This window comes from Sarcophilus harrisii, chromosome 2, assembly GCF_902635505.1.
Source record: "Sarcophilus harrisii chromosome 2, mSarHar1.11, whole genome shotgun sequence".
Taxonomy (NCBI): domain Eukaryota; kingdom Metazoa; phylum Chordata; class Mammalia; order Dasyuromorphia; family Dasyuridae; genus Sarcophilus; species Sarcophilus harrisii.
Window position 1 is genome coordinate 500390777 of NC_045427.1, and position 15127 is coordinate 500405903.

At 36.6% G+C, this 15127-nt stretch overlaps 1 protein-coding gene across 10 annotated transcripts in view; it reads right to left on the reverse strand.

Moving 5' to 3' along the window:
• Positions 1-13653, reverse strand: part of CEP152 (centrosomal protein 152) — a 90375-nt gene extending 76722 nt beyond the window's left edge. For 5 of the 10 annotated variants that reach the window (XR_004232376.1, XM_031955158.1, XM_031955159.1 and 2 more), the window contains exons 1-2: positions 4404-4856; positions 1955-2096 (exon numbers count right to left, since the gene is read on the reverse strand). Coding sequence is in view for 7 of the 10 variants with exons in the window: in XM_031955158.1 (XP_031811018.1) it covers positions 1955-2068 (114 nt within the window). In the remaining 3 variants the exon portion in view is untranslated. Of the gene's footprint in view, positions 1-1954; positions 2097-4403; positions 4861-7196; positions 7291-13580 lie in introns of those variants that run through there. The other 5 variants (XM_031955162.1, XM_031955155.1, XM_031955154.1 and 2 more) reach the window with 4 other exon arrangements.
• Positions 13654-15127: the final 1474 nt, after the last annotated feature.

The following is a 15127-nucleotide window of genomic DNA, read 5'->3' on the forward strand; positions in this document are numbered from 1 at the left end:
TAGCCAAGATTCTAGTGCTATTTCTCTGAACTTGGCTACTCTTTGGGTATTATTATCTTTCTCCAAAGTCTTTTCATCTTGAAAGACCCTGACTAAACCTGTAGTCAGTTAATATAACCTTTGAGATTCCAGACTCATCACAATATAATTTGGAATTAGAATAGATGAAACTTTAGTAGAGGTACTTTACAAGTAAGCCACACAATCCAAAACAGGCTCATAATGCATTTATATAATCTCTTCTTGGGTTGTGAGATAATTTGTGTAAAGCAAAATTGAGAAACCCATATAGATATGTATAAATATTTATGATAAGAAACTGGCTCCATTTTTCCCTAGTAAAAATCTGAGATTTAAATATATGCACTTTAGAATGGAAAACCTTTAGAATAATTGTAGCCAACCATATTATTCTAACAAGAGAAACAGATTATTATTATTGTATCAGAGGACAAATTTGAATTTTAGAATTTGGTTTTACCAGTAACATGATCTAGTAACCTGATAGACCTCCAGGGGCACCTGGCAGCTTTCTCCCCAAGTTACGAGAATAGCAATGGCAGATGGTTTAGGTGCTCTTATGTCCCCATAAATGTGACAACAGGCCCCTAAGGAGTGTTAATTGGTACATAACCATTAGCCTCTAATGTTGAGGAGATACAAAGTAATTTGTTTTTGACAAAGTCTGAATAACTAGAAATTCTGGTTTTTTATTTTAAAGTAGAAAACCACTGTCTAAAGCATAAGTACTAATTCAATTTTATATATATAACTTTATTTATACTCTATTTCCATTCCTTCAGGTAGAATAACATAGTTCAATGTTTAATATTCTGTCAATACGAATTATAATCTAGTCTAGGCAATGAAAAAGCTAAAAAAGTTTATTCAACTGTCTTCCCACCTGGGTGAATTAGACCTCTGTAGATAATAATCTAATTAGAATAGTTCTAATATATATTAAAAACAGACACACACACACACACACACACACACACACACACACATTAAATTTCTTCAGTCCCAGTTAAAGATGCTTTAAAAATTACAATAAGAGTTTTATATTATTAAAATAAAATAGTGACCAGGGTCAGGGGAAGAAATTTTAAACAAGTCCTCTCCTTAAGAAATTAAGCACTAGTTTAAAATATAGGAGAATTGGCTTATTTTCTGCAAAGTGTATAAAACCATTTTCTGACAAATTTATTCAATGTCTTTTATATTCCATAAAATTTTACATAAAGTAGGTTTTCCTAGTTAATCTATGGCAAAATGGTTTTCTCTTCCCAGTCATTTGGATATATAGTATACAGGTAATAGCTAAACAGTATAGCTATAATAACTGATTATCTCACAAAGAACTTCAAAATAAAATTGCTATATAAATTATCTTTGCAGAAGTAATCCATTTTGTTCCCTAGAAATGAGGAAAAAAGTAGACAAGTAGTATCTTTCATATTATAAAGCCTTTCTTCTCTCCTAATTGGCTTTGTACTAGTAAAAATAGCACAATGGTCAAATTTATTTTTTTAAATAAAATGTGCAATTACTTGCACATTTGTTAAAAATACTGATACCCAGCAGGCAATGTGATGTATTATGAACAAGCATGAAGTAGGAAAACATGATTTCTAGATAAACAGAAAAAAATCTGGAACAGAAAAACTATTGTCAAATGCCTCAAAAACATTTTCAATGTTTATAAATCTGGAACATTAAAATGTATTATAAAACATTTTTTTCCAGGTGAAATCAAGATCCTACCAGAGAGAAAGATAGAAAATTCATTTTAGAAAAAAGAGTTCATGAACATGAAATCTTTCAAAAAGTAGTTCAAACAATTTGGTCCATATTTATTAATACTACTTTATGGATAAAAACTATTCACACATGCTTTATTTAAAAAGTTTTTTTTTTTTTTTTAAGAGATCCAAAGTAAATCTTTCGTACTTACTTCAAGTAAAGACTTCTGTATGGAAAGTACATTTTCTTCTAAACTTTCAGTGAGGTTCAAGTACAAAGACACATAATGCAGGGGAGCCTGGACAGGGACAGCTGAACTGTACATTTTCCCCCCTCACAAGGATACTGGAAAGCTACACAATAGATAACCAGTTACTACTGCTTACTTGGAGTGCTATGTTAACAAAGCTGGTACTCCATCAAAATGTATTAATTAAGAGTATAAATAATCTGTCAATAAAAATATTCAGAGATAAACATGAATACTTATTTAGCAAACTTTCTCTGAAATACTTAGACCTCTAACAAAACATTACCCCAAATTTTTAAAAGCCATTCATTCACCTCAGGAACCTTTTCTTTAAAAGTCCTTATAAGTTGGTCATGTTCAATGACTTATTTAGTAAACTAACAAGAGAAAATTAGAACTATTAAGTCCTTCTAACTTAACATACAAAGCCACTTGGGAACAGAAGGTACTATTCTCTACTCCCGTGCCCCCCCCCCCCAAATTTCTATTTTTGGAGAACAAAATGTAAAGCCCTCTTAGTTCCTATCAAATGTACTTTTCTTAAAATCATTCAATCTTATGCCATAAAAAGGAGAATTTCTGTATTAATTTATAAATGTAACCAAACATTCCAAATAAAAGCCAAAAAAATGTACAAAACAAGATTATTTTACATTTAAATACTATCCAATATCTACATAAAGCATGTTAAAGATGATAAGACCTAATCTCCCTTTTTAATTCCAAACACAACAAACAATTTCTTACCTAGGAAATAGTAATCTTATCTGTGGGAAATTATTGTATATCAAGTGAATCAAATAAATATTGCTTTGAATTTAAATGACCTCTAGAGAAAATGACAAAAAAATTTTCCCTTTTATAATTACTAAATTTATCCTGCATTCATTCTGTAAACATTTTAAGTTTTTCACCAAGAAAAAGGCCTTTTTCCTTCTTAATTAATTCCATTAGTGAAACACACATCAAGACCTTTTCAACAACCTACATAGAATATTACCATTTTTATCACAGAATGTAAAGCAGCAACATCCAAACTTCTTTGTTACATTTTCCACTTCAGTTAACAAAACAGATGGCTTTAGTGACTGTGAGCTTCAGTTTCCATGAAAGCACTCTCATTCATATTATCAACCACATACAACACTTTTTATTCCAAGAGAAAGCAGTGAATAGAGTAGAAAACATTTATATACCTTCTAGAACAAATTAACCATTAAATATATGTACATAATTCTGGTATTTTAAAAATGTGTATTATTAAATAATGATTTCCAGAGCACATACTAAACAGGGAGTTACTATCTTGAAAACAAAGTAACCACACTTCAAAAGGCCTGTTAGTAAGGACCTGGCAGAGGGCCAGATTCTCAATAATAATTTGTATAGCTCTAATCTTTGCTTTATGAATCACACCATGTACAGAATGTCTAAAAACATTTCCACACTCTAGTGGGTAAATCAGAATTTACTATATTTTCCTAAGAGAAAATTTCTCCTTTGGAACATAATGTAAATCACCACTATTCTTACAAGAAGGAAGAAAGGAAGGCAGAAAAGCAGGAAGGAAAGAAGGAAGGAAGGTAGGCAGGAAGGAAGGGTTAAAATCATAGAGGTTTAGAATAGAGAGGGGTTTTACAGATCTAACCCATACTCCTAGTTTTACACATGAGGAAATGGAGGTTTAAAAAGCAAAATTACTTACTCAAGGTCACAAAGGAATAAGTAGCCTATATATCTGATAATCTACAAATGGTATAGAATGGAATGTTAAAGCTAGCAGGGGCCTTGGTAACTATCTAGTCCAATTCCCTCATTTTGCAGATAGCATTTTGGAAACCTTACATCTTTAAACAAGTATGAATTCTTATTATTTTTATTCTTATAATTGAGGAAAATGAGGCCCAGAAAAATGAAATAATTTGCCTATACTACATAGTTAATTAGTGGCAAAGCTAGAAACAGAACTTCAGTCCTATTTTGTTCTTCCAGTCCATTGATCTTTTACTATTACACCACAACTAATCATTGAAGGATACTTATTCTGCCAATTTGTGTACAACCACAGTTCAGTTTGATTTTTCTCCACAATATTTAGGTTCCAACTGTACTGGAACAAGTCTGGATTGTGGTGGGAACTCTCACAGAACAACCCAACAATTTATAAGGAACTACAAAACAGGAGCCTTGGAAAAATATCTAGTGTGGCCATTACCTACAACCATTTGCACTTTGATTTTCATGAGGGTTAACAATAAAAGCCTACAAAGACATTCAAGTAATATAAAATGTAAACAAATGCTAGATTTTTTAACTCCCTCTAGTGGGCACCAAATATTAAAGCTGTCCCATAATTACATCAAAAGATGCTGTAAAAGGTAGTAGATGCAATATGTAATGAAAATCATACCTCTACAGGACAAGCACTCCATGCTCATAGGAGCTTCTCAATTCTACTATAGAACCCCTGAAGAAATAATGGGAGTATGCATGACCCAAGTCAATATTGATGAGTGTAAGAAGTATGAGGGCATGGTAAGCCTGCTGTAGTTCATTGCAGTTGTCTTTCTTCCTGCTAAAGATCATAGTCTAAGTTTAAAGTTTTTCATCTCTAAAGAAAACATCCCCAAGAATATCCATTCTCTTAGGACTACAAATCACCAAGCATTTCTAACCAAAACTACTAAATCTCCAAAAGGGAAAACACATTGACTATCTAGAACTAGACCATAATCCCAGAGGTATTTCTGGTGACATCATAGACAATGTGTGAAAACTCAGGTTAATTGTGAGATCATCTAAATGGCAAACTACATTACGGTGTGACTAAGGAGAAAAGACAGCATTTTTAAAAAATCAGCAGCTACAAGTCTACTTTTAGGAATTGTTTTGTTCATAAACTCAGGTGCCCTTTGTTTCTTTAAAGAGATTAGCTTACCAATTGCTTTAAAATTTATTAAAATAAATCTCTTGTGATATTTCTATTTCCACAGTAACTATGATTATCATATATGTAAAATGTGACTTGTAGGTGAACTATAAGGTATAAAAGCATACTTTCAAGCCCTGAACACCTTTGAATTAACTCAAGGGAAGTTTTGAAATCATAGAAGATATTTAAAACTAAGAAAGGGCACCATCTAAATCATAGCTGAAAGAGAGCTTAGAAGCCAGCTAATGAGAAAACCAAGCTCAGAGTGTTAAAATGATTTGTTCAAGGTCTCATGGGAAGTATGTAGGGGACTGGAACTCAAATCCAAGTTCTTAACACTCCAAATCCAACACCCTTCCCAGGTATCAGTATTGATTAAATGACCTCTGAAAGCTTCTTTAAACTCCTTTATATATAACAAAGTTCTATTTTTGTTTCATTTGTAAAGGCTTTCTAAAGGAGATATAATTTCCTCTCCAGTCCTTCATTCCTAACCATAGAAAAGGAAAAGAAAATGAAAAACAAAACAAACAAACAAAAAAAAAAAAATTCATGATCAAGTTGTTGTTGATCATAGGTCAGTGACTTGGTGAGTTAGAAGGCACAATAGGGCATTCAGTCCCATCATGTGGCCAAGGGGCTTTCCTGGTATCATACAAGTATTAAGTAGCAGAAGCAGCACAGTAAGAATGTCCCAGGTCATGACACTAAAACCCACACCTTTTTTATCATACCTGCTGCAGGCCCACAGGAACCTGGAAAAATTCCAAGATTCTCTGATTTGTGGGTAATAAAATGCAATGTAGTGAAACATTTCTACAGACAGAATTCTAAAACTTAGTATTTGTAATCAAAGATCAAAATGAATACAATCTTGCTATATAAAAGTCATGTGTCACTAGAAGAAAGGTAGTCCAAAAAGTCAGCTGAATGACTTTTGTAGTCAGCCTCCTGCATAACTTCTCTGCAGATAAATTATTCTCTCCATCCTGCTAAAGCTTCTTTTGTTGAATATCCCACTTTCTAGGAGAGTTTTTTTCTTTCTGGGATTTCTTTTGTGCCTCACTATATTATTTCTAGCAAAGGGAAATATAATATTTCAAGGGAAGGGGAAATGCTAAGAATATTCTTACTTTTCAAGAATCAAAGCCCTATTCCTATGGTTTTAACCAGCTCCTACATGATAACAAAATATAGACACTAGCTATACCCTAAAGTTTCCATCATAATACTTAACGGGAAGCCTCTCTCTCTCTCTGATTGGCAATCATCTCAATAACTGCTTTCTCTACTGAATGACACTACTTTAGTCAAGACTCCACCCTCACTCTTCCTCCCCTTTCTTACATTGGATTATTGACTCAAGATAACTAATCCTCAGGAATCATCACTAGCCAATTAACCACAATTTTTAAAAGGAAGGGCAACAATGGCAATATAGCTAATATCTACTTTCTCTTCTGTCACTGGAGAGCATTGAGGACATCTAGAGATCACTCTTCTGACTACATGGTAGAGAAAGACTTCTATAGCAAAGTGCATATGCAGTATTCAGTTTTGAACTCTCTTCCTTATTCTGGGTTCATTTAAGTCTAAAAATGCTCAGCATGAAACAGCAATTATCTGAGTATAAAAATAATTACTTCCAATCCTTATAGCAAAATCAAAAATCACTATAATAAAATCACTTTTTTAGTTTACCACAAGTAAAAAAACAAATGAACAAATAACACAAAACTAAGAGATATTTGTTTTAGTAAACTGCTAAGCTCATCAAAGTTAAGAAGATACAGTAGTCAAAAGAGTTTATTCAATCAATAAACCATATTAAAAGAAACATAGTATCTATAATAAGAAAATGAGTTTTCTGTTGTACTTTGACCTGGTCAGATGATCCATCTGAAGAAATGAGTTCTTCTGAAATCCATATCTTTAGAAGAAATATATTCAGTGTATCATGAACTAGATGGTGAAGTGATTTGATAATTGGAGCAAGTATACAAAGAGGTTCTAATGGAACTGCTATTTTTAGGTACATCTTCATGTATCTCTCACAAAAGAGAGATGATAGTAGTTTTAGTAGTATTCCCTGAAGGAAGAATTATCATTTTATAAAGCTGTTACCAGGACCAATGCTAATTAGGTATAAAGTTATTTTGAACTCTGAGATTATGTATGTCTAGGAATTTTTTCAAATTCCTGGGACAAAAATGTCACATAAGTGTCAAATAAGTATTAGATTCAAGGGTCTCTTTTGGGTTGATTTGTTACCTCTTTCTCTCTGGCATAATCCTCTTGATCATATTCTTCCTCATCATTTTGAGTCTGAAGAGCCATACTGCCAAAGTCTAGTGACATGGTTCTTCTGAAAAAGAAGGTTTTTTTCAATCCCAAATCCAATAAACATTTAGTAAGTCACAGTCCCACTCTCATGGTCCATATAATCTGATAAAATATAGAATTCAAATAATCATAATACAAAAAAGTACACAAGTACATCATTGGAGATTTCTTAAGCATGGTGACAACTGAGAACAGTTTTAAAGGATAAACAAGGATTAAATAGTGGCAAGAAAAATTTTTTTCCAGGAAAAGGGAAGAGCCTGAGTAAGGACATGGGAATGGGAAAGCATACATGTTTTGGAGATAGGAAATATTCCTCCATTACCTGGCCACAGAAAACATGCAGGGGAGGCTGTAGTAAAAAGTGTTGAACAGGGAGAAGACATTACTGGAGGAGTAAAAAGGATCATTAATGGAGGAAAAGACTAAGACCAGTTCTTATGCATAAAGACTGAGAATTAAAAGAACTTGAGTTGGGATTCAGTTCATTTGATTCTTTTTGAACTGAATTAATAAATTTTTTATTTTGAGTTTCTGATTTGTTTCTTATTATTTTTGTCTTTATGATTTGTAGAGAAAAGTCATCGAGTAATGAACATAGGTAAAATGGCCGAGGATAAGCATTGAACTGTAAATTCAAAGACAGAGACTAGATATCTCTTTTTAACCAACGTCGTAAATTGAAGCCAAATGTTGAGGCACTTAGCTGTTAACTAAGAAGTAGGGGGATAGATACCCTCCAGTTTAGAGGTATTACCTCTAAATCCAACTACCTAAAACCCAAAGAACACATAAAACCCAAAGGATGTTGTACTGTAAAGGAGCTGATTTCTGGTGACTACCTTTTAAGAAGGAATTTTCAGTAGGGAAACCAAGTATTCAAAACACATCACTCTTTAAAAAATAACTAGAAATCAATTTGTTTTACCTTCAGAGCTTTCCTGGACCTAGCCAGAGAGAATGTGCAATGCCTGATTAAGTAGTTCTTTGGTAGTATCAAATCATAAAAGATAATACCCTTAATGGGTTTTTGTATCACATAAATCAGTATCAATAAAATAGAAGCAGACATCCCAATTCCAAAATATATATAATATATTAAAACCTAAGGTATGTTCAAAAGTCCTCATACAACCAACCTAGCAAATTCTCCATTGTAAAATAACTACTATATAAAAACTTATTTTCCCTCATTAAGAACACAACTCCTTAAAAATCACTAACTTTAAAGAGATTTGCAAGCAGTTGAATGAAATGAAAAAAAAAAAAAAAACTGGTTGGCAATCAGGATTCTAACCTTGTTCCTACAATCAAATAGTTGCATAATCTTGGACAAGTCTTAACTTCAATCCACTGGATCTATTTTGTCATCTGTAAAATAAAACAGCTGAACAGCTAAAACAGCTAAAGTTCTAAAACTCTTTGTTTTCAATAACATATTAAAAGCATATATTTCTAATTAGTCATTAAAATGGCACATGCCATAAGTGAAAATCAGGCCAAAAGCCTTAATAGTGATACTTTATTTGTATAACACTATGGTTTACAAAGTGTTTTTACCCATATTATTTCATTTCATCCTCAAAACAATTCTGTAAGGTGGGTAAGATGAGACAATCTAGTATAGAAAGAACTAATTGCTACTAAGTGGCAGGACTGAAAACTGAGTTGTTTGTTTACTTTCTAATAGGTAGCTGCCTCTAGTCCAGGGGTTCTTAACCACTTTGAAATCCCTGTGGCAAGGTGATAAAGATCCTTATGGACCCCTTTTCAGAATGCATAAAATACGTAAAAATTGCATAAAATAAAAGATAGAATTACAAAGGAAATCATATATTGAAAGTTATTAAAATATTTAAAGCTCAAAGACACCAATTTAAGAACCTTTATGCTAAAAGGAAATTAAATAATTTCGGCTTCTCCCTTATACCCTCTTCAGTTTTAACTTTTCAAGACTGATCTCAGTGTAGACAGCTACAGACAAGGAATGGTGTTCTCTTTTCCATATATCATTCTAGTGACAAGAGAAGTAGTAGGAAGGATGAAGGCAGGCAGGACAGACTGGCAAGAATGGTTACATGTCAATGAACATTTTTGCATGCACTTAAGTTTTTTGAGTCAACCTTCAAGCTTCATTTAGGAAACAGACTGCTAACAGACTAATTTAAATAGAAAGCAAGGAAGACAGATGTCCGAGAAAATGACCAAAATATTTGGTCAAATTTACTGTCATTAAGGGTCAACCTGGATTGTTAACATTAGCATGTTTTCTTCTCAGAAAGTTCCTAATATCAGTGAAATCATCTTATCCCTGAACTGTATAGAGTTAGAAAGAGCTGATTTTAGGTGGTGGTAATTATTCTTGTTGAGTCATTTAAGTTGTGTCCGACACTTTGTCAACCCAATTGGGGTTTTCTTGGCAGGGATAAAGCAGTGATTTGCTATTTCCATCTCCAACTCATTTTACAGATGAGGAAACTGAGGCAGACAGGGTAGGTGACTTGCCTAGGATCATTCAATTAGTTGATGGCTGAGGTTGGATTGAACCTACCTCTACCTGACTCTGGTACAGCTGTCAATGTAATACTCCATCTTGCTTCTTTTTCTCTTTAAGAGAGGCTTTTATCTTCAAGTTGACTAATACACTAACTTGATGGCCTTAAATAATTTTTCTGGTGGATAATTTAACTTCACTTTTTCAAATGCTGAGTTTTTTATTTTATTCAGTTGCCTTAATATGTTTTCTGTGCATTATTTCTTGATGCTTAAAAAAAACTTAAAAGCTTTCTAATTTTGAATATTTTAAAAACTAAATTCATTATCTTGAACTTAATAAAAGTACTTGGTTAATCCATTGAATTTGGAGTCAGAAGATCTGATTTCTAATCCTAATTCTTAGAGTTACTACTTGGGTTATCCTGGAAGAGTCATTTTCCTTCTCTGAGCTAGGTTTTCTCAGAGGTGACCATAGTAGGAAAGATGAACAAGTAAAATCAAAATCAGTGTAAATGAACAGTACAAATTTAAAACAAATTTTCCTTAAGGGAAAGCAACAGTATTCTTTAAAGGCAGAAGATAAATGAGCAACAAAGATTACAAATTCTACTCTGGAATATACTTATATTTCAGATAAACAGTCAATGGGATAGTTTGCAATATGAGTCTAAAGGAAATTACCTTAGAGGATATCATATCTAAGTCTTTTATTTTACAGAAGAGGAAAATGTGGCCCAAAATTTAAATGACTAGCTCAAAGTCTAACAAGTGCAAAGCTGTTTCTGGTTACAAATGTGAGCTAACATCTCTCATCTGTATAAAGAGTTCTGCTATATTACTAGATATAGTTACCTTTGAAAAATGTGTCTAGTCCTTGCTAGTTGTATAATTTTGGTTAAGTCATAAGTGCTCTAATTTTTCCTCCCTAATTTTATTTCATTTTTTCATCAACAAAACAGGATGTTCTGCCTAATCAGAATTGTTACAGGGATCAATGAGAAAAATAAGAAAATGCTTTTATTTTCTGCCACACTATGCACATGTAGGGTAGTAAAGGAATAAGACAAGCATCACTTGGGCTACATACTGGGGGTGGGAGGCATTATAAAATTATGTATGTCCAGTCCAACCTCAGTTCCCAGTACTATCCCTGGTACCTCTTGCTTGGTTGTTAACAGGGACCTCCAAATTCTGATCTTCACACTCCTTTGGCTCAATATTTGGTACAGCTCTAAGCAGAGTATATTCAGAAAGGCCCACAGGCATATTATGTTAATTCCCTTCTCTCTGCTGGCCAAGTTCAAGAACTACTACACATACCTAGTACCAAAACAAGCAAACAAAAAACATGTTACTTAATATGTCAAAAACTGCTAGGAAAACTACAAAATCTATTCATCCTTTTAGATGAAGACCAAGTCTTATAGAAAAAAGAATCAAAATGATTTTTTTTTTTATTTAATAGCCTTTTATTTACAGGATATATGCATGGGTAACTTTACAGCATTAACAATTGCCAAATCTCTTGTTCCAATTTTTCACCTCTTACCCTCCCCACCCCCTCCCCTAGATGGCAGGATGACCAGTAGATGTTAAATATATTAAAATATAAATTAGATACACAATAAGTATACATGTATTCTGTAAGAAATGACCAACAGGATAACTTCAGAAAGGCCTGGAGAGACTTACACGAACTGATGTTGAGTGAAATGAGCAGGACCAGGAGATCATTATATACCTCAACAACAATACTATATGATGACCAGTTCTGATGGACCAGGCCATCCTCAGCAACGAGATCAACCAAATCATTTCCAATGGAGCAGTAATGAACTGAACCAGCTATGCCCAGAAAAAGAACTCTGGGAGATGACTAAAAACCATTCCCAATCCCTATATTTATGCCCACCTGCATTTTTGATTTCCTTCACAAGCTAATTGTACAATATTTCAGAGTCTGATTCTTTTTGTACAGCAAAAAGAATCAAAATGATTTTCTAACAGTAATTATAGATAGGCGTTACCATAACTGAAGATGAATGTAATTATTTATTATGATTGTATATGTGGAGCTGGAAGGAAGCATTGAACTCATCTAGTCTAGATCATACATTTACAAAGGAGAAAAACTAAAGCTCAGAGAAGGAAAATGACTCTTCCAGGATAACCCAAGTAGTAACTCTAAGAATTAGGATTAGAACTCAGATCTTCTGACTCCAAATTCAATGGATTAACCAAGTACTTTTATTAAGTTCAAGATAATGAATTTAGTTTTTAAAATATTCAAAATTAGAAAGCTTTTAAGTTTTTTTTAAGCATCAAGAAATAATGCACAGAAAACATGTTAAGGCAACTGAACAAAATAAAAAAACTCAGCATTTGAAAAAGTGAAGTTAAATTATCCACCAGAAAAATTATTCAAGGCCATCAAGTTAGTGTATTAGTCAACTTGAAGATAAAAGCCTCTCTTAAAGAGAAAAAGAAGCAAGATGGAGTATTACATTGACAGCTGTACCAGAGTCAGGTAGAGGTAGGTTCAATCCAGCCTCAGCCATCAACTAATTGAATGATCCTAGGCAAGTCACCTACCCTGTCTGCCTCAGTTTCCTCATCTGTAAAATGAGTTGGAGATGGAAATAGCAAATCACTGCTTTATCCCTGCCAAGAAAACCCCAATTGGGTTGACAAAGTGTCGGACACAACTTAAATGACTCAACAAGAATAGCTACCACCACCTAAAACCAGCTCTTTCTAACTCTATACAGTTCAGGGATAAGATGATTTCACTGCCATTAGGAACTTTCTGAGAAGGAAACATGCTAATGTTAACAATGCAGATTGGCCCTTAATGACTCTTAAGCGAGTTAGCTGGGACATACTTAGTTAAGTGACCCGCCCAGGGTCAGAGGTGGGAACTGAACCCAGGTTTCCTTTGAGTGGAAGGCCAGAGAGAAGAGGCATGGAGAGAGAGAGACGGAGAAACACAGACAAGTTCGGAGAGAGACAGAGAAAGACAGGGACAGAGAGAGCCTGACAGACGGAGCCTGGGGGAGGAGGGCCGGACAGAGAGGGCCGAGAGACAGACGGACGGAGAGAAAGGGAGGCTGAGAAAGCCACAGTGCGAGACAGAGAGAAACTGACCGGCGGCGGGGACCTCACTATAGGCCAGGTGGTTTAGACACTCGGGCATCTCCTTTAAGAAGACCTTCTACGTCGGGAGCGGCCAGCGGGGCAGGCTGGGACACAGGGTCCAAGGGTCAAGGACGTGGCCTGGGAGGGCTTCACCCGGCGGCCCTCCCCTGGACGCATGCCCTACCCACCCAGCTCCAAGAAAGGAGGGCGTTGCTACGTCCGATCTAAGTGGGCCGGCCAGGGAAGCAGGCCAGGCTCCGGGGTTAAAGGCAGAGCAAGGCAGGCGCGTTAGCGCCGTCTTCAGAAGAGACCCGAACTCGGTCCTTGACAATTCCAGAATCGGGGCACTCGGCGACGCCGCGTTCTAGGAGCTACGGACCGGGCCGCGCGCTCGGGACTGGCCCGGGCTGAGGAGAAAGCGCACCTGTCGGGTTTGGCCTGAATGGGTTATAAAGGGCCGGGGCTCCGTAGCCCGAGGGTCGCCTGGCGCGCGTCCTCAACCCTCTTCCTCCCCCGCTGCTGCTGCTGCCCCCAAGAAGCAAAAAGCGACTCTCACCCGGGTCTGGGGTCGCCGCCGCCGCCGCCGCCGCCGCCGCAGGGACGGGAACACGGGGCTGGGGGACACTTTCCAGCTGTGCCCCTCCACACGACACAAACCCTCCCCCTTCATACAACACAAACCTCAACGCCGCTTCCTTGTTACAACCGACTCTGAAGCGAAGTAGAAGCTTGAGGAGCAGCGAATTCCTGCAATCGACAAACAGAAAGCCCGAAGATGGGCGGGGCCAACTTGGCTTGAGGGCGGGACTTGGAGGCCAGCTGCAACTTTTTCCAAGCTAGGTTGCAGAACCACTCACGGTTGCGAATGTGAGGCTGTTTGAAAGCGGGCGCCAGAACTGGCGGGAAATCCAAGTCACTCGAGCATTGGCGGAGGTGTAAGCCAATAGGAGCCTGTGTTTGGGAGGGGCGGGTTGATAGGTTACCTAGATACCCAAACAAAGTCTAAGCGTAATTTTAAATTGTAGGATTTCAACCTTTTGCAAATGCGATCGAGAGATTTCAGGAAATTTGTCCTTGTGCTTTTTCAAGACAGAATGTAGAATCTTTAAAAGGGCAACATCTCTAATGCCTAACAACTCTGGACACGTAGCATTACGTGTCTAATAATGCTTATAAATTGCTAATTTATGCTAATAAATGCTTATTGATTGATTCTTGGATTCATTGATACACAGCGAGAATGGATCTACCAAACAGCCCTGTAACAAGCGCTCCATCTTAACATAGTGGATCCAGCCCGTCTCCCCACGCCTTGTGCCTTTCCTAACGCAGGCATTGGCTTGCACGTGGTAAGTGGGCTTTGACAGGCAAGTGTGGAAACAGCCAGCACCACCCTGGGAACAGCAGCAGCGCTCACTCCTCAGGCCACCAGCTCTGCTCTAGTCGGACTCCGCAGCGATCACTCAGGTGGGGAAGGGGTCCTATCATCCCTGACAGCGCCCCTGCTACCGCCAACTGCCATCCCGGGAGCGGCAAGCCAGCCGGAGGCATCAGAATGTCCCGAGGGAGAGACAAGATGAGGGACGTGCTAGGGGCGTCCACACCCGCTCCGCCACAGCGCCTATCGCCACCACTCCCGCTCACCGCGCTGAAATGCACACAGCGCGCCGCCCTGAGCTCAATATCCTCGGGCCGGGACCCCGTTGCCAGCCCAGCCACCAAGTCAGCACGAAGGGGAGCAACTGGCATGGAGAGGGGCCCACTGCGCTCACCATTACTATGATCATTTGCTGGCTGCATTGTCACTATTGGGCACAGAAGTCCCAAAAGAAGCAGAAATGGTTTAATTAATGGAAAGGACACAAAAAAATGAATCGCTGCATATTTTGCTGCTAAGTGACTCTAGATCTTTCCATCTGCCTCACTACTAAAATTTCATATATGCGTTGTCTCCCTTTATTATAATATAACGTCTTTGAAAGTAGGGATTGTCTTAATTTTCTATTTATATTCTCCACATTATGCTTTGTACATAGTAAGTGCTAAATAAAAATTTTTTTCACTCACATAGTACACTTTGACTTTAATTGAATTATACACCAAACTGTATATATCTGAAATATACTTCCTTCTTATCTCTGCGTCTTACAATTCTTTGCTTCCGTGGATTCCAACTCATGTGCCACCAACCAGAAGCTTTTCCTGAAACTTTTAGTTGTTTTAGTTGT